This window comes from Doryrhamphus excisus, chromosome 20 (genome assembly GCF_030265055.1).
Source record: "Doryrhamphus excisus isolate RoL2022-K1 chromosome 20, RoL_Dexc_1.0, whole genome shotgun sequence".
Taxonomy (NCBI): Eukaryota; Metazoa; Chordata; class Actinopteri; order Syngnathiformes; family Syngnathidae; genus Doryrhamphus; species Doryrhamphus excisus.
This window is the reverse complement of record NC_080485.1, coordinates 7,704,208-7,728,660: the sequence shown is the minus strand read 5'-3', so window position 1 is coordinate 7,728,660 and position 24,453 is coordinate 7,704,208. Positions and strand designations below refer to the sequence as shown.

Sequence of the window (24,453 nt, the reverse complement as noted above, 5' to 3'; positions counted from 1 at the left end):
ACTTTTTGCACTTTATTATGTCTCCCAAGCATAACAGGTTCTTCGGAATGGAAAATTCACCATGGAAGTGAAAATATTGGCAGCGGTTTTGGTCTTAAAGATTGGATAAAGATCGTATCCTTTAACATGTTAAAGCTTCTGCTCCTATGAAAGCGACAGTAATAACAATGCGATGTGGTCTAATTATTTTATTTGTTCTGCTTCTTCTACTTCCTCCTCCCAATCAGCCACATACTGGCTGTCAGTACAGTAATAGCTCTCACAATATCGGTCAAAACTAACATTACGGTGCCCACAAAAATAGCATTTTTCAGGTATTTTTAATGTTGTGTCCAGTGAGCGTCTTTTCTATATAAAGATGAACAGGTTAGAGCTTAATGGCCTGTGCAGCAGGTGGTCTGCTATGATAACGATCCAAGCTGCGTACTGTAATCTTAGCTTCAAACAATGTCGTAACTAAGGATGTGGAGGACAGGAGACTTAAAAGGAATGCTTTGCATACAGTCGGATGATACGGAAGTTAGAAGCTGGAGAGATTTACAGCTTTGTTGCAGTTGCCGATGAATATCGGTGCCTGCATTTCGGTTGCATACTGAAGAGTTGCGGAGGAACGAGCATGCAGGGTTGCAGTGGCAACACGAGCCCTGCTGTCGGCCAGCTGTGGTGCACAGTTAACTGGAGGAATGAGGGCGCTATGAATGGCTTCCTCTGTGTGACAATGGCTGCAGCTGGTCAGAGGTCCTTACTATGTCCGAGCAGAACTGTGTGTGTGTGTGTGTGTGTATGCTGAAAAATTACATAGGAATGTAGGAGGATACTTTCCAAAGACAAATAAAATTCAAGAGGCTCTTTCAATCATCAGCCTTGAAAGAAATCCCATCAAAAGGAAAGACCACAGTGTTGCACTAGATTAAACAGATGAAAGCATTGTACAATGGTTTGATCCTATTGGCAAGGATGAGATGATACGGCCTTTTAACTGCAAAAAAACAAAAATAGATGAAGAAAAAAATCGGTTTTATTTACCGATTTTGCAGACCAGGTGCTGCATAGCCATTGACACAACAGAAAGTATTATAATTTTCAAAAAAACTTTTTATTCATAGACTTATAATCTCAAAAATATGTCCATTATAGCATTGCATTCACACACTCTATAATCATACTAAACATTGATGGCATTGAACGCCCCCAATTCAGACACAGCTACAACTCAAATAAATACTTTACAGAAAGACAATGCAGACTTTTTACATTGGAGGTCTGTTTACAAATTATAGACATTGTACGCATGCTAAATGTGAAATGCATGCTTAAGATACTCATACGTTTACACGAGAACCCTGGATACTGCAAAACGACAAAATGGGGACAAAACCTCCCCTCGTTAAGTCAATACAATCCTGGATCTCTAATTACCACAGAAATTTACCACACAAACCTGGACACGGTCTTATAATCATTTCCCTTTAAGAATAGAAACTCCCTTTATCAATGAAAGCATCATTTTTCTCAGAGGTATCTTTAAAAAAATTGGCACATTATTCAGTGCCTGGTAGAGAAGTTCTTGGTGGTCACTGTCCATGGTTCTCATGGATTTTAGGTTCTCCTGCTTCAGCGGGGATCAGTAAGTCTTGGGACTATTGAATCCAAAATGGATCCATGAACATTTTGAAAGGCTAGAACTCCCTCGCTTCTTCAAACTGCTTGTAGTAGTCGTCTTCCTGAGGGTTGTCGCGGCACTTCTGTCCATTGTTAGGCGGCCTGGCCTGATTGTAGCGACTCCAGTCCCCCTTACATATGATCCATGGCAAGATGTCAACTTTGTAGTGGAGGTCTGCTGAGAACTCTGTGCTGATGAGATTAGGCGTTCCGGCCCCTTTGCCGCGTGTGATGAGCTTCATGCTATCGTCGTAGCAACAGTGCTGCGCGGCCAGTGTGGTGGACTCCAACGTCAGCATGGAGCGGATGCAGTATCGTGCTGTTGGCTTGTAGATCTCCAGCTTCTCTTTTGGCCCGCTGGCATCTTTCCAGCGGAAGCTCCTGCGCGAAGCGGCGTCGTGCACGTTGGCTGTGCTGTACGCCACCTCGGTTGGGTACGAGCAAGGGCAGCTCGGGAGATCACTGACCACCTTGCTCATGTATTTCTTCAAGAAGTCGCTCTTGCAATTCATCCATCGCTCACAGCTGTCTGTGTCTGGAAGACATGGAGACACTTTAAAAATACCTCATCTTGTTTTAATATGGGAAGACAAATAGAAATATGGATAATACCACAGCTAGATGGATGAACTGTCTGTGACAGTATGGGAACATTCAGTGACTGATAGTGTGGCGTCGTGAACTTACCAACACCAAAGAGCTCAGTGGCATTGAAATCATCTGTTCCAGCAAGCAGGCTCACTTCTGTAGCTGCTGTCTTGAAGGCATCTTCGATACCTTTAAGACAATGAGAGTTTGAATGAATTATTTGGTGTCCTTTAGCACTACAATCACATGACAATATGTAAGAGCTGTATTTATTTAATCTACAGTTCTTAGTTGACAATAGGAACAGCATGAAATGATCAATGAGTATATTGTTCCAATCTTAATTATGTGGAACTGAATGTTGATTATTATTATGAATGTTGTTTTTTTAAGCATTTCAGGCAAAATGGAGTGCAGTACTAAACACAAGTTCATACATGCCTTTTCCTCACGAGGGTCGCGGGGGTGCTGGAGCCTATCCCAGCTGTCTGTGGGCGAGAGGCGGGGTGCACCCTGGACTGGTGGCCAGCCAATCACAGGGCACATATAGACAAACAACCATTCACACTCACATTCATACCTATGGACAATTTGGAGTCACCAATTAACCTAGCATGTTTTTGGAATGTGGGAGGAAACCGGAGTACCCGGAGAAAACCCACGCATGCACGGGGAGAACATGCAAACTCCACACAGAGATGGCCGAGGGTGGAACTGAACCCTGGTCTCCTAGCTGTGAGGTCTGCGCGCTAACCACTCAACCGTCGTGCCGCCAAACATATCAATCTATCAATTAAGCAATTGTCAGAGAGGTAATAATTATGTTTAGTGTAGGTTATATAAAGGTAATAATGTACTTTATTGCTGACAAATCATTGTGAAGGAAGTAGTTGGAAGTAGTTGTTATTATTAGGGTGAAATAATTAGAAGGTAACCACAATATTAGAAACTGTTCAGTTTGACAGTGCAGTTCATCATTGCATTTGTTATACAGCCGTTGTATTGTACAGTGAAGAAAATAAGTATTTGAACACCCTGCTATTTTGCTATTTCTCCCACTTAGAAATCATGGAGGGGTCTGAAATTTTCATCGTAGGTGCATGTCCACTGTGAGAGAGATAAACTAAAAAGAAAAATCCAGAAATCACAATGCATGATTTTTTAACAATTTATTTGTGTGATACAGCTGCAAATAAGTATTTGAACACCTGTGTATCATCTAGAATTCTGACCCTGAAAGACCTGTTAGTCTGCCCATTAGAAGTCCACCTGCACTCCATGTATCATCCTGAATCAGATGCACCTGTTTGAGGTCGTTAGCTGCATAAAGACACCTGTCCACCCCATACAATCAGTAAGACTTTAACTTGTAACATGGCGAAGACCAAAGAGCTGTCCAAAGACACCAGAGACAAAATTGTACACCTCCACAAGGCTGGAAAGGGCTACGGAGCAATTACCAAGCAGCTTGGTGAAAAAAGGTCCACTGTTGGAGCTATCATTAGAAAATGGAAGAAGCTAAACATGACGGTCAATCTCAATCGGAGTGGAGCCCCATGCAAGATATCACCTCGTGGGGTCTCAATGATTCTAAGAAAGGTGAGGAATCAGCCCAGAACTACACGACAGGACTTGGTCAATGACCTGAAAAGAGCTGGGACCACCGTTTCCAAGGTTACTGTAGGTAATACACTAAGACGTCATGATGTGAAATCATGCATGGCACGAAAGGTTCCCCTGCTTAAACCAGCACATGTCAAGGCCCGTCTTAAGTTTGCATATGACCATTTGGATGATACAGAGGAGTCATGGGAGAAAGTTTTATGGTCAGATGAGACCAAAATAGAACTTTTTGGTCATAATTCCAATAAGCGTGTTTGGAGGAAGAAGAATGAAGAGTACAATCCGAAGAACACCATCCCTACTGTGAAGCATGGGGGTGGTAGCATCATGCTTTGGGGGTGTTTTTCTGCACATGGGACAGGACGAGTGCACTGCATTAAAGAGAGGATGACTGGGGCCGTGTATTGTGAGATTTTGGGGAACAACCTCCTTCCCTCTGTCAGAGCATTGAAGATGGGTCGTGGCTGGGTCTTCCAACACGACAACGACCCGAAGCACACAGCCAGGAAAACCAAGGAGTGGCTCCGTAAGAAGCATATCAAGGTTCTAGCATGGCCCAGCCAGTCTCCAGACCTGAACCCAATCGAAAATCTTTGGAGGGAGCTCAAACTCCGTGTTTCTCAGCGACAGCCCAGAAACCTGACTGATCTAGAGAAGATCTGTGTGGAGGAGTGGGCCAAGATCCCTCCTGCAGTGTGTGCAAACCTGGTGAAAAACTACAGGAAACGTTTGACCTCTGTAATAGCAAACAAAGGCTACTGTACCAAATATTAACATTCATTTTCTCAGGTGTTCAAATACTTATTTGCAGCTGTATCACACAAATAAATTGTTAAAAAATCATGCATTGTGATTTCTGGATTTTTCTTTTTAGTTTATCTCTCTCACAGTGGACATGCACCTACGATGAAAATTTCAGACCCCTCCATGATTTCTAAGTGGGAGAAATAGCAAAATAGCAGGGTGTTCAAATACTTATTTTCTTCACTGTATATATGTAAAGTGACTGTCCAAGTGTTTATTTACCTGGGCAGCTTGGCATATCGCAGGTTCTGGATTCGGTGGCAGTACAAGCATAACCACAAGACCTGGTTCTCTTCTGGTTGCCGTTTCCACAGGTGACGCTGCACAGTGACCAGTTACTCCAGTCCCCCTCTCCGTCGATGTAGTCTGAATCCGAGAGAAAGAGTCAACAAGGATGTAGGCCACATGATGATACAGTAAACCTTGGATATATCGGATTCAATTGTTCCCACTGGTTTTGTCCGATATAAGCGAAATCCGTTATATGCGTATGCCGGAAAATGTCCGTTTTACGCATATATCGGATTTATATCCGGTATATGCGTAAATCGGATTTTATCCGTTATAAAAAGGCACTTCCTTGACTATGTTTCCAATGTACCTGGACGTGCAGGCAACGCTGCAAATGCTGCAAATGACATATAGCGGCCTGTCACGATTCGGCGAATCGGAGCGCCACGATGCGGCCATCCAATATATGCGAGGGAAATTTAATGGAAATGCATTGGAACGGGACTGGAGATTTTGTCCGAAATAGGCGAAATCCGTTATAAAAAATCCGATATATGCAATGAATTTTTATTGGAAATGCATTACAGAAAAATTGGTTCTTTTTTATCTGTCCGTTGTGAGCAAATTTCCGATATATCCGAGTCCGATATATCCGAGGTTTACTGTAGTATGTAGGATAGCACAGGAGAGAGGAAGCACTTCTCTTTGACTTAGTCCTTCAAGCGGTTTACCAGACAAGACATTCTGTGTACACATGGATTGTACGGGGTCACGTAGAATTGTTAAACAAATAACTCCAAGGCAATGAGAAGAGTGTTCAGTCAGTAAGTCAAGTAACAAGGACGGATTTGGCAAATTTCACCAATGATTCAAGACATTTGAGCGTGGAGCGGGATCTCTCTGTGATTCATCGGATTGAAAATGGGAAGTGAATTGGCAAGAAATCCTCTTTAAGTCCAATTATCGTTGAGCACATGGCGGTAATGGGCATACATGGAAACAGTTACACTCGGCTTTATGACTGCCGAAGTCCATCTGTAAAACCGCATGCAAACGCAGATCTCACTGACACACACATCTTGGAAGCAGTGCTCCATCAATGAGGAGAATTAATGTGGGCATGTTGGGATGGAAGTATTTCTGGCCAGAGTCCAAGCCCTCTTATACAGCCCCCCCCCCAGACCATCTGCCCCTTATTATGAAAAGATAGACACCAAAGCTCTTTCTCTTGCTCTTCCATAGGACATTGTAACCAAAAAAGCAAGTCAGACATAAATCTTTCCAATACCGACGTTGTTAAGAGGCGTATCAGTTTGTGTCTAGACAAAGGCTGAAACACCCTCGAGCAAGGCACCAAAGCCCCTAATGCATGCACTGGTGAAAAGTGATGGTTATTGATAACTCTGGCCTTGCATAATAGAAATACTCAGAAAGACTCCAAATTCATTCATTTTCTACCGCTTATCCTCACGAGGGTCGCGGGGGTGCTGGAGCCTATCCCAGCTGTCTTCAGGCGAGAGGCGGGGTACACCCTGTACTGGTCGCCAGCCAATCACAGGGCACATATAGACAAACAACCATTCACACTCGTGAATTGTGACACCATAGCGGAATCTGTCTCATAAAAGAGTGTTAAAAGGTTTCAAGCAAAGGCTGGAGCCTATCCCAGCTGTCTTCAGGCGAGAGGCGGGGTACACCCTGGACTGGTCGCCAGCCAATCACAGGGCACATATAGACAAACAACCATTCACACTCACATTCATACCTATGGACAATTTGGAGTCGCCAATTAACCTAGCATGTTTTTGGAATGTGGGAGGAAACCCACGCATGCACGGGGAGAACATGCAAACTCCACACAGAGATGGCCGAAGGTGGAATTGAACCCTGGTCTCCTAGCTGTGAGGTCTGCGCGCTAACCACACGACCGCCGTGCAGCCAAGACTCCAAATTAGAATAAGAATTAAATACGGGTAATTTAGACACCAGATTGTAGATTGTATGTACTTGGACATTGTACGTTGCACATGGCGAATATGTGGGGATAAACTGTATACACAAATCAGATTGCTAGAAATCCTATATGATCATTAGATAAGTTAACACATCGATACTTTTGACATCAATTCTGCAGCTCTCAATTTCTGTCCTCATTCATCCCCATTGGTTTACAGTGTATATAACGTATTGCACTATAATGGATAAACCCGCATTGGCTGTCCATAGTTGTGATTACTGGATTCAAAACCAGTAGCAGACTGAAGCTGTTAGAAATGAAAAAGCATCAACAAAAGCTGACCACAGTGATAAGCCAGAAACATTAGATATGAACATTGGTTTGACAGGAAAAGACTATAAAGTCGCACTCCTAACCACTTTGGTAAAAGTGTGAGTGGATAAAATGTCATTTTTCCACAGCAGCCACATTCCTGTTCCACCACATTGGTTTGGGCATGCTACAACTCGGACTGCATGCATACTATATGACAGTGAGTGTAAATTCTTCCACAGCTGATTTATGTGCACGGTTTACTCTTGGAGAGTGTTGTGAAAGCAGCAAGGCAGACGAACGGTGCTTTTGGCCTCGTTCCTGCTGCTCAACTTTGATGTCGGGAGGCATCTAAATTGTGTCACCTAGCGAGCTTGACACCGTAGCGGAATCTGTCTCATAAAAGAGTGTTAAAAGGTTTCAAGCAAAGGCTGCCAAAGGCCTGTCTGGGGATAGCAACACTTGTTATAGTGACAGACTGAATCAGCAAATTTGTAAATTATAGATTCCGCATCGAGCTGTGGCTAAATGTTGGACGTGCTAGGCCATCAATTCTACTGTAAATGCTGAGTGTCACCGACGCTGCTGTGCTTCTTACCGTATTCCATTTGGGGTTTCCCTCGCTCGCCTGTGCCTCCCCTCCGGTCCCAATCCACTGGCGGCCTGAGGAAGTTGCTGTCGTCACCGTTATCTCCGTAGGACCGATCGTGGTCCTGCGCTTGATGAGTGGTGGAGGACGATGTGGACGAAGTACGTGGCCACCAGTTTCTCCAGTTGGTAGAAGCCCAGTTGGGTTTACTCTCCTTGCGGTGGCCTTTTTCTGGCTCGTGTGCTTCTAACCCATCCACAACCTCAATTGTTACCTTCCATAAAGACAAGACAGAGAGTTAAGAAGTTAATATTACAGGCTTGGAGTCATAGTGACTATTTTTGGGGAAGGTGAGAAAGGCTCAGGCTGGAAGAACTTTGCTAGGGACTGGAAGGCTTCTGATGGAGCGTAGAGAGGGCTCTAGGTGGTTGTAGAATGAAGGTTGGGACTTGGAAGGCACTGTAGAAATCCTCCACCTGAGGACTCTAAGTGGGTTTCAAACAACAATACCTAATACAGACATCCGGGCTATCTGCAGTCCCTGTATGCCTACAAGTAAGCGGGTCTTATTACAGCACAGCTGCAAAAAAGCACCCTTCCTTTCCCTGCCCGGCCTTTTATACACTCAAGATTGTGTAAGAGGCTGGAGTCCTGGACCAATCAGGACTCTGTCAACTGTCAGTTGTCACGTTAGTCCGTTTTTGTGTATTTGTGAGACTTTGTGTTTGTTTTAGCTTTTATCTTTAGCTAGCAAAATTGAGCAAATACCTTCAGCACCAAACCTCAGAATGGCGTGGTCACCTTGGCTGATCTTTCCTATGATATCCCCCTTTAAGGACGTATTCACACTAGACCAGTCATACCATGCCTGCTCCTGGTCTACGTCCACACTGAAGCATCTGTGCTTAGGCCTGTTTGTGCATGCCGTAGGTTCGATTTTTTGATTATTTTTGAATTGTTGGATTTTATTCTTATCCTGAAATATATATCATATTTTGCCAGTATTGATCACAGTATCTGATGCATTGTGAGTGTGCATGGAATAATGCCATGCCCTGGCCTACCTCTTCCTACCTAGGGCAGATGTGATCAGGATTGGTGTGAAGAGAGTCCAAGCACAGTACGATTGCCCTAATGTGAGTTCTTCTGGACCGAATGGGTCAACTGGATGTAAGAAGCTGACCTTTATTGATAGCCATGTCTCCACTATCCTCTCCGACCCCCCCTCCCCTCTCTCTGTCTGTCCAAAGACATGTGCCTCCCAGATGAGGTAGGACCAGCACCCCTGCCCCTTAGCCAGTCTCCCACCTCTCTCTCCACCTAAACACAAAGTTCAAAGGGCTCCTCAGCCTCCTCCAGACCATGAAAGCCAGATGAATCCCAGGATCAAAGAACCTCTTCTCCTCCTCCCTCTTTTCTCCCACAGCCTCACGCCCTTGCTCAATCGGTGGCTCCTCTCTCTCTCCCCACATCTTGAGATGTTAATACACTTTGTTCGTCCTCGGATTTAGCGGTGATGATCTTAGAAATGGAGGGGGACCCCCTTGCTAGATTAAAACAGGAGAATGATTTAAACATAGCAGTGGTTACCCCGGCCATCTGCACCCTGGAGGAACTTAAGGATGAGAGCTCACCACAAATTTACATAAGCTGCCAGCTGTATTCCTGCATGTGGTTGAGCAGTGAGGCATTAGCTGGAAAGTGTCCGCTTTTCAGTTGTCATGATGACGGACACGAGACCTCAGAGGCTACCCATGAGACTCACGCCATCCCAGGAAATGGGATAAAGGGGGAGGCAGAAGAAGACATTGAAGAAAAGGGGGTTAGTGATGTGCACCAAAGTATTCCCCATCATCCTGCTCACACTTCCTGTCCTGATTGCTTGAGTAGCCAAGTCTTACGAGTCGATGAAAGCATGAAAGCATGAAAGCAGGTGCAAAGTCACACATGATCACCTGTATGTTGGGATTCTGCCCATTGATATCAGCTTTGGAGAGATCGGGGAAATTGTGCAGGTCCAGTAGAAAAGCTCCGGGCCCATCTTTGTGGACGTTACTGGCAGTGCCTTGCACCCACGGGAGGGCAGCCGACCGGTGGGCAAACCGACGCTCTGGACCAGACCGCCAGGAGCCTTCCGAAGCCAGTTGGCCCGATGAGCTGCTTTTTGCATGGATGATGTTCTGCTGAAGGAGGGGAAAAAAAGAAAACAGGATTTTATTACTGGTTTGCGAAACCCAGATACAAGACATTTTTACTATCCGTTTAATGTCAGGTGTGAGTGAGGAAAAACAATCCCCCCAGTATGTGACTTGGCGTCTGCACGTCCCATGTTGACAAGATGCTCATGTGGTCGTTACCTCTGCCATAAATCTCTCTCAACTGCTTGAGCTCTGGATAGAAAGAGCCAGAAATAGTAGTCTGCTTTTGCCAAAACATAATCTGCCTAAATCATCATCGTCTGTTGGATTGTGCAGTTATCCTGTTGATGCTTTAACAAAGAAATAAGAAATCCACATACAGTATTTATACATGCTGGCTCCAAAACCAACTGTTTGGAACTTATGGGTTATCATACCACTAAGTGTACATACTGCAGACGACCAAAACCAAACATGCAAAATCATTATCTTAGTTTTCTTGTGTCCAAAGGAGCATTTGGTTTCTCTGACAAAAAAGTACAGTCCATTACATTTAAGTACATTTAAGTAATATTGTTTTTTTATATACAATAAGCAAGTGAGCTCCAAGTGGTGAACTTGGCTTCACGGAGCGAATCCACTGTCTGAAACTGTTTGAACTGATCCATCCCCGATCCTCATGTTGCCAGGTGGATTTAGATCAGGATGGTCCAAAATAGGGACATTATTCCTTGGGAATAAGTTCTTTGTCAGGCAGGCATTGTTTTGTCCTGTTGAAAAACCCAGTTACAGTAAACCTCGGATATATCGGATTCAATTGTTCCCACTGGTTTTGTCCGATATAAGCGAAATCCGTTATATGCGTATACCGGAAAATGTCCGTTTTACGCATATATCGGATTTATATCCGGTACATGCGTAAATCGGATTTTATCCGTTATAAAAAGGCACTTCCTTGACTATGTTTCCAATGTACCTGGACTGGGCAATGAAAAGAGACGTAAGGTAATGAGAATTGAACTTTATTGGACTCTGAGCATAACAAATTGTTAATTAAGCTAGGCCCTGTTACGCCCGTCAGGCCTACGTTATTTCCAATAGTGAGGTTAAGATCTCATTCACTGCTGTGCTAGTATTATTGACGTCACTCACTTTTATATTTGTCCTAAATCTGGAGCCAGGAGAAAGACAATAGCCAGTGACATCAACAAGATTAGCATAACGATGCGGCCATCCAATATATGCGAGGGAAATTTAATGGAAATGCATTGGAACGGGACTGGAGATTTTGTCCGAAATAGGCGAAATCCGTTATAAAAAATCCGATATATGCAATGAATTTTTATTGGAAATGCATTACAGAAAAATCGGTTCTTTTTTATCTGTCCGTTGTGAGCAAATTTCCGATATATCCGAGTCCGATATATCCGAGGTTTACTGTATTACCACACAGACGAGGGCATTCAGTCATGAGGGATGCCCCCTGCAACATCTCCACATAGCCGGCTGCCATTTGACGCCCCTGCACAACCAGAGTCTCCATTGTTCCATTGAAGGAAAAATCATCCCAGATCATGATGGCGGCCTGAGGTGGGATCTCTGTAATGCGAGTAATGTTGAAGTTATTAGGACCGTCATGGTTACATTATTTCTCATGAGAGAATAAACCTTCCCATGTTTGGGGTTTTTGTGCAAATTCTAAATGTGCAATTTTGAAAAAAAAAATTCTTAAAAACCCTTCGTTCGCAGATGCCATGTGATGGTTGTCGGACTACATGAGATTTCTTTTGAGATTTCAAATCAATCCACCTAAGCAGGTTGTGTGAAAATGGTCTATTTAAAGTAAACCAACTGTTTGGAACTTATGGGTTATCATTACTAAGCGTACATACTGCAGACGACCAAAACCAAACATGCAAAATCATTATCTTAGTTTTCTTGCGTCCAAAGGAGCATTTGGTTTCTCTGACAAAAAAAAGTACAGGGAAACAATCCCTTCTTAATTGGCCATACGGTTCTACAACATCCGCAATCATGGAGCAGTAGAAACTACCTACAAAGAAATTACCAATCATCATGTTTTCTTTGTTCATGCTCCATTTGTTCCACCCCACTGTTTTTTGTGGCCTGAGAACATAGCAGCAGTGTGCTGTACGGTTGCGGTGGTCAGTCACAGACAAAGTGTCAGCAAAGCCGCATTGTGGTCTCCATAATGGCCCCCGGTGGAGCCGTTTGTGTCCGACCAAGGTGCACTCTGGGCCAGTGTAGGCACTCCCGAATGGAGCTGCACAGCATGGATGGAAGGGTTATAAATGTAAGTTGAATTCAACCGCGAAGGGAACAGTGGCTGCACTGAAACGTTCAAGTCCATTAAAAGCCAGGCAAATAAAAGTAGTGATTTAGAATTATTTAAGATATTTATTTCTCAGGATGATAAAAAGAAAAGGCATAATAATCATTTTATCAATAAATTTCTGGCAACTGTATTGTAATACACACTCCAAAATATTTATTACAGACATTTACATTGATGTAAAAAGTAGTATTAAAATGTACACACTCTATATTAACTGCATCAACAGGAAGTACCAGACCAATTCATTAATTCATTCATTTTCTACCGCTTTTTCCTCACGAGGATCGTGGGGGTGCTGGAGCCTATCCCAGCTGTCTTCGGGCGAGAGGCGGGGTACACCCTGGACTGGTTGCCAGCCAATCACAGGGCACATATAGACAAACAACCATTCACACTCACATTCATACCTATGGACAATTTGGAGTCACCAATAAACCCAGCATGTTTTTTGGAATGTGGGAGGAAACCGGAGTACCCGGAGAAAACCCACGCATGCACGGGGAGAACATGCAAACTCCACACAGAGATGGCCGAGGGTGGAATTTAACCCTGGTCTCCTAGCTGCTCGACCGCCATGCCGCCCCAGACCAATTCAAATAAAATCTAAATAAATGGAACTTTTCTAACGTTTTTGGGAATGCTAATAAGTCCTCCTCATGCTTTCTAAAACATGATCAGATTTTAGCCACAACAGCTGTGATTTTATCAAAATGATCGAAAACAAACCATTGCATCACGAAACCCAACAAGAGTGTTTGCCGGCGTTTGAATCCTCCATTATCCGGTGTAATCTGATCCAGACGGATGCCGTGTTGTGTCATATGCTATGCAACACGTGGCGTACAGATGAGCTAATCCCAAGTCACATTTCGATGATCTCATGTCAAACTTGAAAGTATTCTGATCCATCCCATTGCAACAGACGTGCTTCTTCACAGTTTTAGCTCTCCATAATGCCATTTGATTTATTTACGTGAACTCGTCTGCCGGCAGTAAACTCGTTTCTTTGGACGGACCGCCAGTTGTAAAAACATAGTAGCGACAGTAAAACAAAAACTGTATCTCATTTATAATCTAAAGATACACCAGACTGACAGTGTCAACATTCACATTCATATCATAAATCATGCATTCAATATTACTTTCCTGTACAGTCAATGCATCTTCTACCTCTACTCTTCATGCTTCCATTTCGACATTTAATGTTGCATTTTATTTGCATTTTTGCCAATCTTATAGAGAGAATGTTATTTCGATTATCCTGTTTTTTTATGAGTACCTGCACGTATATGTACTTTTCGTGCTTGTAAAGAAGGTTGTAGAAGGTTTAATAGTGAGCCTATAAACATGAAATATTCCCAAAACGTCAGAAAAAAAATATCTGAAGAGGAGTTTCCTCACGTCATTAATGGTGTCCTCTATTAAGTACTTAAAGTGATAGCAGGCAGTATTATTCTTCAATAAAAATAGTTGTAAATAAAGGTTACAATAATAAAATTAAGTATCTTTAACCAACAAGTTTTATATACAGTAATCCCTCATTTATTGCGGTTAAGTGGTTCCAGACCCGACAGTGATAAGTGAAGGATTCCATGTTAATAAACAATATTTTCATAGTTACAGTAAGTGCATAGAAAACCTGTTTATTTTTTACCATTATTAGAGCCATCTAGACATTAAATAACACCCCTATAGTCAACTATACACTCATAATTACCCAAATATTGTAGATATAATCAAAGAAAATAAGTCATTTAGCACATAAATAAGACCCTAAATAAATAACATTGTATGGAATGAGGTACAGATTAAAATGATTATTTTCTGACAAATTATGTTGTGAAAAAATATATGGGGGGGGTGAGTCACAGGAATGGAATGAGACCTCCGTTGTATAACCTCCATCATTTCCTGATAGTGTCAAAGTGAGCACCTCCGTTTTTTCCATATAAACCTCAGTGGAAAAAAACTAACATGCTGTTTTCTCATTTGCCTCTAATATAGTCCAGAGTAGGAAGCATATTAAAAATGGTTCAAAAAAAAAGAAAAGTCAGGCTCCGCTCCACTTGCCATCGGTGCTGTGCAACTTTCAATGAGCTGTGTGCTTTAATTTGGAGATCAAAAGTGACACACCATCCTTCAGTTCATCTGGGCCCCCCAGGATGTCACCCCCTACTCCTAAAGGCCTTGAATGAACACAAGCACACACAAGCCGCCCTCCTCACACACCCACACACACACCCTTACCCTCGCTCCTGTTCTTTTCCCGCTTCCCCTTTTTTCACTTTGTGAGGGCTGCTTAAAGGGGCATGACTCCATTTTCAATTGGGAACAACTCAGGGGTCCTTCCCCCCCTCCCAGGAGGCTGGCAGGAAATGAAGGCAGTTGCACAAAGTACCAGATGCTTCTCAGCCGTGCACTCCCTGTCACACGTGTCGTACTTTATTTACTGACTGTATGCACTTGTATTGTAAATTGAAATTAACCTAAACATTAAACAGACGCCACCTATTAATAACGTATATTTCTACTCTGATTTTACATTTAAGTAATACTATTTTTTATATACAATACATAGCTCCAGGTGGTGAACTTGGCTTCACGGAGGGAATCCACTGTCTGAAACTGTTTCAACTGATCTATCCCCGATCCTCATGTTGCCAGGTGGATTTAGATCAGGATGGTCCAAAATAGGGACATTATTCCTTGGGAATAAGTTCTTTGTGGGGCAGGCATTGTTTTGTCCTGTTGTCCTTCAGTCATGAGGGATGCCCCCTGCAACATCTCCACATAGCCGTCTGCCGTTTGACGCCCCTGCACAACCAGAGTCTCCATTGATTCCATTGAAGGAAAAAGCACCCCAGATCATGTTGCCGACCTGAGGTGGGATCTCTGTAATGCGAGTAATGTTGAAGTTATCTGGACCGTCATGGTTACATTATTTCTCATGAGAGAATAAACCTTCCCATGTTTGGGGTTTTTGTGTAAATTCTAAACGGGCAATTTTGAAAAAAAAAAAAATTCTTAAAAACGCTTCGTTCGCAGATGCCATGTGATGGTTCTCGGACTACACTCAGAACCAGTAACAACCTTCATTTCGTCCTTTGTCTTGACGGACAGCTAATCGGATCCTGTGGCTCACTTGACTGTTTTTGTTCCATAGCCTTCAGGGTCTTTTAAGAGGTTTAAAATGACTGTCATACTGCGTCCAAACCTCAGCAGCGATGTTGCGCTGAGAGAGGCCTTGCTTATGTAGCCCAATAATCTGACCGCAGTCAAAGAGCAAAAGCTTTTTTGCCTTTGCCATCAAGAGATCATGTCAATGAATACCTGAAATAAATAACATTGAATACACAATTTTGCTGAGATTTTGTCTTTTAAAGGCTGTGGCCTTAAACTTTTTATCGACTTTTTTTTGTCTCACTGACACTTCTTGTTGGATTTTGAAGCTTAACTTAAAACTGTCACGTTCGGGCTTGCGAGCTTTGCAGTACAACTCCAGGATGCAGAGAGCAGGACAAAAAAAAATGCAGGTAATAGGAATTTAATGGCACTTGAGCTATGCAGACAGCAGCTACCAGGCAAAAGGCAAACCAAACACCATGAAGCCACAAACAAAAGAGCACACACCTGAACTAAATAGGGAGTGTGAAATTAGAGACAGGTGTGTGAAATGAGTCTGAGAGAAAACGGAAGGCAACAAGAAAGGAAGTAGTTACAAAAATAAGGGCATGAAAACCGGAACAGAGGCAAAGAAGGAAACTAAAGGAGCTGTCACGAGAGGGTAACACCCACATCGTGACAAGAACGTGCTTAAAATTCAACAGTGTAATTTTTCAACTGGTCTTAAAATTTTGATCGGCCATGTATTTGGATTTGCCAGTTTTGTCTGTTCCTGGAAAAGCAGTGTTTGAATAATATTACAACCCGAATGCTTCCACTCTATTTTGCTTCAATTGCTTCAAGATGCAAATAATCAACTACCAATTTCACACAACCATCCATTAATTCATTCATATATGAATATAGACAAACAACCATTCACACTCACATTCATACCTATGGACAATTTGGAGTCACCAATTAACCTCGCATGTTTTTGGAATGTGGGATGAAACGGGTACAGGGAGAACATGCAAACTCCACACAGAGATGGACGAGGGTGGAATTGAACTTGGGTCTCTGAGCTGTGAGGCCTGTGCGTAGCCCTTCACACAACCATTCATTCATTCATTCATTTTCTACCGCTTTTTCCTCACGAGAGTCGCGGGGGTGCTGGAGCCTATCCCAGCTGTCTTCAGGCGAGAGGCAGTGTACAACCTGGACTGGTCGCCAGCCAATCACAGGGCACATATAGACAAACAACCATTCACACTCACATTTATACCTATGGATAATTTGGAGTCACCAATTAACCTAGCATGTTTTTGGAATGTGGGAGGAAACGGGTACTTGCATGCATGGGGAGAACATGCAAACTCCACACAGAGATGGCCGAGGGTGGAATTGAACTCGGGTCTCTGAGCTGTGAGGCCTGTGCATAGCCCTTCACACAACCATTCATTCATTTTCTACCGCTTTTTCCTCACGAGGGTCACGGGTGTGCTGGAGCCTATCCCAGCTGTCTTCGGGCGAGAGGCGGGGTACACCCTGGACTGGTCGCCAGCCAATCACAGGGCACATATAGACAAACAACCATTCACACTCACATTCATACCTATGGACAATTTGGAGTCGACAATTAACCTAGCATGTTTTTGGAATGTGGGAGGAAACTGGAGTACCCGGAGAAAACCCACGCATGCACGGGGAGAACATGCAAACTCCACACAGAGATGGCCGAGAGTGGAATTGAACCCTGGTCTCCTACCTGCGAGCTAACCACTCGTCCGCCGTGCAGCCCTTCCCACAACCAATCAATTCTTAAACAATTAATGGTACATTGTGGTCAAACTGACAATACTCTAATGAAACAAACAAAACCTGGTGATTCTAGCAGAGCTTAAACAACAAAGACTCGTTCACAGTGTTTACATACTCGACCTATTGCACCTCACTGTACAGGTGCAGGCATCTACATCCTGTCCTGAGTGTTTCTTTGAATTCCATTTTAAATCTGACACCTTGCAATGACAATGCGCCTCCTGGGCCGTGACAAGACTGACTAAAAGATGACATCACCACCATCAATGGTGGACTACCGGAGCATGTCCACACACACACCCACACACACCCACAGTGGAGCATCCAAAATATACACTCTTACCACAGCCCAAAATGTGGATGTCAGTGTGGCCCAACAAAAACATGCTGGGATTTGAGTGGTTTGTGTTTTATATTTGTACATTTGAGAGGCGGGGGGGGGGGTTGACTCCGTCCCGGTCCTCACCCTGCCTGCCCAAACAGTTGGCCGTGTGTCAAATATTCCTCACATTCTTGGAATATTTCATCAGCTTTGCGTGTCTTCACATCCAGCTGAACACAGACCTGCAGTGATGGCACTAAGAGCAGAAGGAGCGCTTCTAAAAGCATCCTTTAGTTAGAGGAAACATTCTTTAAATTTAAATTCCCTTCAATGCTAATAAAGCATTTATGGAAGGGTCACCATTCCGTTGGGCATAAATACCCATTCATCTTTGGGACATGAAGGAAATATGTCACTTGTAGGCTAAATATACATCAACAAGCAGCTGGAGGATGCTTAACACTCTCTAAAAAGCCTGTTGATCCCAGACCTGTCTTAACCTATGGGTCAGAAATGGATTTTAAAATAGGCAGTTTAAGTATTAAAGGGGAGAGAACTGTGAAATTTGGTGGGGTATGTTTTAAACAAAAATCGCAAAAATAGAATGACAGCAGGGGTTCTTTTTCATCCCTCAAGATATAATCCGATATGGATAATTCCTTTTGTGTTTCCATTGACAAAATTGCCAGTGCGAACACAAGGGACTAAGAGCTACAAGTACATTCAAAGGCTGTACAAAAGTGGGAAAAAGCAGTACCTTTGGGGGTAACACCACCTGATGCTCCTTATAATCTGAAATCCAGGTGGTGAGAAAACATGTGTCCATTTTGTAATGTTTTTTTTTTTTGCTCTAATTAACATAAGTACAAAATTACCAAATAGAAAAAACATTAGGGCGGCATGGTGGAAAAGTGGTTAGCGCGCAGATCTCACAGCTAGAAGACCAGGGTTCAATTCCACCCTCGGCCATCTCTGTGTAGAGTTTGCATGTTCTCCCCGTGCATACCATAGGTATGAATGTGAGTGTGAATGGTTGTTTGTCTATATGTGATTGGCTGGCCACCAGTCCAGGGTGCACCCCGCCTCTCGCCCAAAGACAGCTGGGATAGGCTACAGCACCCCCGCAACCCTTGTTAGGAAAAGCGGTCGAAAATGAATGAATGAATGAAAAAACATTACAAATTCCTGTATTGTGTACTATAATAATGAATGCTCCGATCAGGGATTTATGAAGTCTTTTTTTTTTCTACCACTACTGATATCAATGCGATCTGGAGTGTGACCAATCACAGCAGAGTGGGCGTACTTAGAGAAGAGACATGGGTGGACTAAATTAACTCTTTGGGTCAGAAGCAGTAAGTCCATGGAAACACTGCATAAAAGAGGTGCAGAATCTAGAAGATCTAGAAACATTTCCGGCGGGTTATTGTGTGTAGTTGCTCTACAGGAGTCCATGTCTCAATGCAAAACACAGAACATGTGCATAATAGGTCCCTTTTACCAGCTTCATCTCTATGCATCCTGGTAACATGGAATGATCCACTGCATCAGAAGGGAGGGGCGGGGGTCAAACAAGATGACACATTTTTATGTAGTTTTCAGTATGCGAGTTAAGACCAAAACTGTAGTATAGGTATATTCTTGAAATTGAAGAAAAAAATCACTCCGTTTTCATGAGATGTTTTTTGGGGGGGGCCCTGGAAATTGCCTGTGTTTAGGTAGGTCCGCCCCTGCGTTCGACTGATGCTACACCATGAGCCTCGAAAGCTCACCATACACTGTCAAGTGTCTTTTTAAAGCACCCATGAGATATTTTTCATAGTATTTTTCATTTTGTATCACTCCCACAAATGGAAGGGGAGTTCGACACAGCTTTGGCACACCTGAGCAGTTTGAAGGAAAGTGGGCGGGGGGGGGGGGCATTTCTCCAAGATGTTAGAGCAGGACGGGACGCTGCACGCAGGTATCGCGAAACAGTACTAGCCATTACTAGTACTAGTGCTAGGCTTTTGTGATCGATCGATCGGAGCATCCCTAGCAATACTACAATACAATACTTCTATTATTTTATAGAATCACTTTTTTTAAATAAATTTTTAAATACATTTTCCTTATGACTCAGAGAGATATTCATAATATGATTATTATTGTGGTTTTACCAATGCACTATACCTGATTTTAATTATTTTTAAAATAACAATTATTTGCTTTGCAAATATTAATATCAAATATTCACCTTTTTATCATGTTCTTGCAAGTAGGAGTGCAAAGTCATCATAAATAGGGTAGAATAAAGAGAAAGAATGGTGAAAAGTAAAGTACACTGGTTTGTGGCTGCAGGTTGGAGGTCAAAGGGGGTCCGGGGGGGGAGTACATTTTAGGGGTACGGAGCTGCCCCCTCCATCTCATCACTTGGAATGACAGTGATGTGAGCATGATGACAGAGAAGCGCCTGTAAGAAAAATTTGACCCCCCCATAGGACAACAACAGCGGGTGTGTCAGGCTTTGGGGTGGAGAGGGGTTGACCTTTAACCCCCCCTTTCCCGGGGGACACCCTCAGGAGACCCTCGCTTCCGCGCTTGTGTCAACACACTCTCATATTATTTGACCAGGCCCACCCGATAAGACAGAAGGGGACTCACCTCGCTGTGATCATCCAGACTCAGGCTGACGTTGGCGGGCGGCAGCGGGCTGCTCCTGAGCACCGTGATGTGCAAAGTCAGAAGGAGAAGTCCCAGGAGGAGCAGCAGCTCGGCCGCCAGCCGCACCATCCTCCTGACGCGGCCGCCCTTTGGGGCAGCCTGAGAGGCCGCTGAAGCTCCGCCTCCGCCCGGTGCAGAGGCTCCGATCTCCGGATCCGCCGGGGACGAGGAGCCGCAACACCACTTCGGAGCCACTTCGGGGATCAGAATTACAAAAAGAGAGTGGAAACGGATTGACGCTGTCCACTAAATAGTCCAAGTAAATATATTAATAAAGCGCTAACTGTTTACACTTTCATACAAGCGCACGTGCGGAGCTGATTGGTCCGAGTCCGCTTTTACCAGAACCTCCCGAACTTCACACTTGTTGCCTCCTCATGTCCACAACCTTTCCGCTTTTGTCCACATTGACGCGCCATGTGCTGGCTTGGTCCACCAAAGACGTTTGGATCAGAACCACATGAAGTTCTAAGATGTTTATGACCCTCTGGAAGTCCTGGCTTGCTGTGTTTCAAAATACATCCATAATGGTGCTGGCTGGCTGAGGAAGAGGAGTGTCGTGTTGGAAGTGTCCTACAAGCGGAAATGGGGTGAGCGCACATCAAAGTGGCATGGCACGTTTTGGACTGAAGTTTCTCTTGAGTCACCTTTATAGTCTACACCCCCCCCCCCCCCCACACACACACACACATACACACTTCCTCCACCCCCTCCCTGTGGTGCCCTCCCCCTGTTAACTCTTTCATCCCACTTGGCCATACTGCAGGACGTTAAACACCTCATGTTAAACAAACCTGATTTTTATGACAACAAATGTCAATAAAAGTTACATTTAGCCCCCGCCCCCCTCCCACGGGAATCCTATTACACTCCAGAGAAGTAAAATGTAAAAAAAATAATACATTACTAGGCCCCTGCAGACATTAAAAACACACAAAATGGTTTAATTTAATTAATTTGAAATAGTGGTTAGCGCGCAGACCTCACAGCTAGGAGACCAGGGTTCAATTCCACCCCTCGGCCATCTCTGTGTGGAGTTTGCATGTTCTCCCCGTGCATGCGTGGGTTTTCTCCGGGTACTCCGGTTTCCTCCCACATTCCAAAAACATGCTAGGTTAATTGGCGACTCCAAATTATCCATAGGTATGAATGTGAGTGTGAATGGTTGTTAGTCTATATGTGCCCTGTGATTGGCTGGCGACCAGTCCAGGGTGTACCCCACCTCTCGGTTGAAGACAGCTGGGATAGGCTCCAGCACCCCCGCGACCCTTGTGAGGAAAAAGCGGTAGAAAATGAATGAATGAATAATTTGAAATAATTTTCCACAAGCTTCTTACACTGCATATTAATACTTGACAATGTACATAACACCGTGGCATGATGACATCTTCCTCAAGCAACCCGGGGTGACCTTGTTGGTTTGTGGAGGCGCCGTCATTGTGCAGAAGAAGACACCCGCTGTGGCCTCACAGGAGGTCCGGGCGCTCCCACAGCACAAGGCTTGTGTCTCACTGGGGATGCCATGACGCTTCACTTCAGCAAGACAAATGGCGAGAAACGTGATTAAGCCTTTCAGAGCCTTTTTTTTTTTATTGTCCTCTTCAAAGGACGGACCCCTGTGTCAAATTGTGCACCATGCAGGGATTCTCCCACTCAGGCACATGTGACACTTCCACGGGAAGGTTGATGGATCTAATAGAATTTGCCATCTTTGAAGTTAATTCATTTGCATTGAGGGAGGCCACAATGGACGATGGTTCACTATATAATATGGTCTTTGTGTGTTTTATAAACCAACCTCTTCTTGCTATATTACTGAAGCCAACTTCCAAATGTATAAAGTTAAGCCGACTTGTCAAGTTTCGCCATGATTGCCAGGAATTAATGTGAGATGCATGATAAGAATCCACAGCTAATATTAGATTCACTCGCAGGCCACAACCCAAACCACATGGCTGAAATTGGATGGCACTCAGTCGTATGCAATCTTCCACCATGCAAGCCCGAATTATTTGAAACAGGATCTTAATTGTACAAGTTTAATGTTACACTCGTCGTGCATGTGACTGAATTTGAGGTATTCATCTCAAAATTTGTGCTTAATCCAATGCAGGAACAGAAAAATGTGCATTAAACAATTGCATCACATCACATTATGTAGCTGTAATATTTTTAATTCCTTGTACAGACACCATCTTCCCCTACTGATCTGCCAAATAAAGTGCTGGTGTGGCCCCCTTTGCATGATTCTTCTTCCTGGTCCCCCTGCTGACCCGCCCTCCTACTGTTCTGCTATCACATCTTCATATAATTTTTTTTTTTGTAAATTGTTTTGTGTCGTTCTGTTAATTTCTATAATGCAAGGTTGCAGCTATCATTAATTACCAGCGAGATGAACATTCATTCATTCATTTTCTACTGCTTATCCTCACAAGGGCCGTGGGGGGTCCTGGAGTCTATCCCAGCTGTCTTCAACCGAAAGGCGGGGTACACCCTGGACTGGTCGCCAGCCAATCACAGGGCACATATAGACAAACAACCATAATTAACCTAGCATGTTTTTGGAATGTGGGAGGAAACTGGAGTACCTGGAGAAAACCCACGCATGCACGGGGAGAACATGCAAACTCTTAGCTGTGAGGCCTGTGCACTAACCACTTGACCGCCGTGCAGCCTGCGAGATGAACAATTCTGTTAATTATGTGACTGGTCGCCAGCCAATCACAGGGCACATATAGACAAACAACCATTCATACTCACATTCATACCTATGGACAATTTGGAGTCGCCAATTAACCTAGCATTTTTTTGGAATGTGGGAGGAAACCGGAGTACCCAAAGAAAACCCACGCATGCACGGGGAGAACATGCAAGCTCTTAGCTGTGCAGCCTGCGCGATGAACAATTCTGTTAATTATGTGACACATCAAGGTCAGTCCATGCTCAGATTGGGGCCATGGTTGGCAGATGTTCAATTACAATACATGTAAAGCAGAGGTATCAAACATATGACCGCTATGTGGGTTGATCTGAAAAATCTTAAGTAAAGTTGATCAAATGTAGAATTACTCAATGTTCTGCTTGAACATCAACAAATAGTAAGAAGCTGTTCAACTCTTGATGGAAAAAAAACACATGTTGTTGATGCTGGGAACACCAACATAAATTGGATTGCAAGGTGTACCTAAAGCACTTAATGTGCGCTCCCAATAATGCCTCACACACTGCCTCTTCCATATTACTGTATTATGAGTTCACAGTCTGATTAGCTTCTACATGCCCTGTTCTCACTCTATTGAGGATAAGCGGCATAGAAAATGGATGGATGGATGCCCTGTTCTTGCGATACAAATGAGCTGTCACGTTTTATCTCGCGATATCTGATGCCGCTACTTACAACCACTTTGGGTAAATACATGCTCACAATTTGGCAGCTGTTGTCAGAGTTTGACTTATCGACGGATGCTTGCATTTATAATGAGCAGATAGATAAGTCTTACGTTATTTGTTACCCTCGGCCTACTTCACTGTACTTTCCTGCACCAGTCTTCTGTTGCAGTCTTATGTAGGCCAGACACAGCAGCGCTATCTGAACCATGTAAATCTCCCCTTTTGTCTGCTTCGCTTCAAAAATCACTTGCTACAATTGAAAGATCTCGCTCCAAATGGAAAACAGAGAGCAGCGAGGAACGCTTTGGCTGCTTTGGACACAGTGATGGACATCAAAGCATGGCAGAGGATCCCCCTTTCAGAATAGAAGCTACATGCCATTCCAATAAGTGCAGCTTATTTGGATGTGCAGTTCAAACGACGGCTGCCGGTGCAGGCTTGCTCTCTGGGGCCTTGCCACTCCATGTCTGGCTGGACAGATGTTTCCAATGCCACTCAAGACCATTTGCCACTTGGACCATACCTGAGGGCAGTGTGGTTGCACACATAATTAACCTTAACTTGGAGTCAGCGTGTGTTAATGCAGTCATAGGACAATGTACAGTTAGGTACATAGGGAGCATTTGGACAATGACAGATTGTTTATGTTTCTACACAAAATGGCAATTTTTGTTGTTGTGTCAGAGCTTTTCTTTTTGTCACTTACAAAACCGAGTGATATGGAGAGATGCACTGACTGAACTGCTTTAAAAAGTGTCTCAAAACAACAGAGAAGAAGTGATGATTAGTTTAAAGGGTAACTATTATGCTCATTTTTCGACCCTTTGTATTGACTTATGGACTCCTATAGAGCGG

At 43.7% G+C, this 24,453-nt stretch overlaps 1 protein-coding gene across 2 annotated transcripts; it reads right to left on the bottom strand.

Moving 5' to 3' along the window:
* Positions 1-234: 234 nt before the first annotated feature.
* Positions 235-20,814, bottom strand: ism1 (isthmin 1). Of its 2 annotated transcripts, none has more exons than XM_058059111.1 (6): positions 20,149-20,814; positions 9,722-9,946; positions 7,776-8,040; positions 4,900-5,043; positions 2,350-2,439; positions 235-2,197 (listed from the first exon to the last, which is right to left on the bottom strand). In XM_058059111.1, exons 1-6 carry the CDS (start codon positions 20,275-20,277, stop codon positions 1,680-1,682), a joined length of 1,371 nt encoding a protein of 456 aa, XP_057915094.1. In that variant the 5' UTR covers positions 20,278-20,814; the 3' UTR covers positions 235-1,679. The 2 variants fall into 2 exon arrangements, with proteins under 2 accessions (XP_057915094.1, XP_057915093.1); XM_058059110.1 differs by having other exon boundaries at positions 236-2,197; positions 9,722-9,949.
* Between the last annotated feature and the right edge of the window lie 3,639 nt (positions 20,815-24,453).

What these genes read in the sequence shown, in the direction of transcription:
- ism1 (XM_058059110.1), bottom strand. Translation starts at nt 20,277, where the DNA reads ATGGTGCGGCTGGCGGCCGAGCTGCTGCTCCTCCTGGGACTTCTCCTT. An exon ending in CGATATGCCAAGCTGCCCAG is followed by an intron (nt 2,440 to 4,899) that starts GTAAATAAACAC and finishes ATTGTCTTAAAG; the next exon opens with GTATCGAAGATGCCTTCAAG. An exon ending in CACTGAGCTCTTTGGTGTTG is followed by an intron (nt 2,198 to 2,349) that starts GTAAGTTCACGA and finishes CATGTCTTCCAG; the next exon opens with ACACAGACAGCTGTGAGCGA.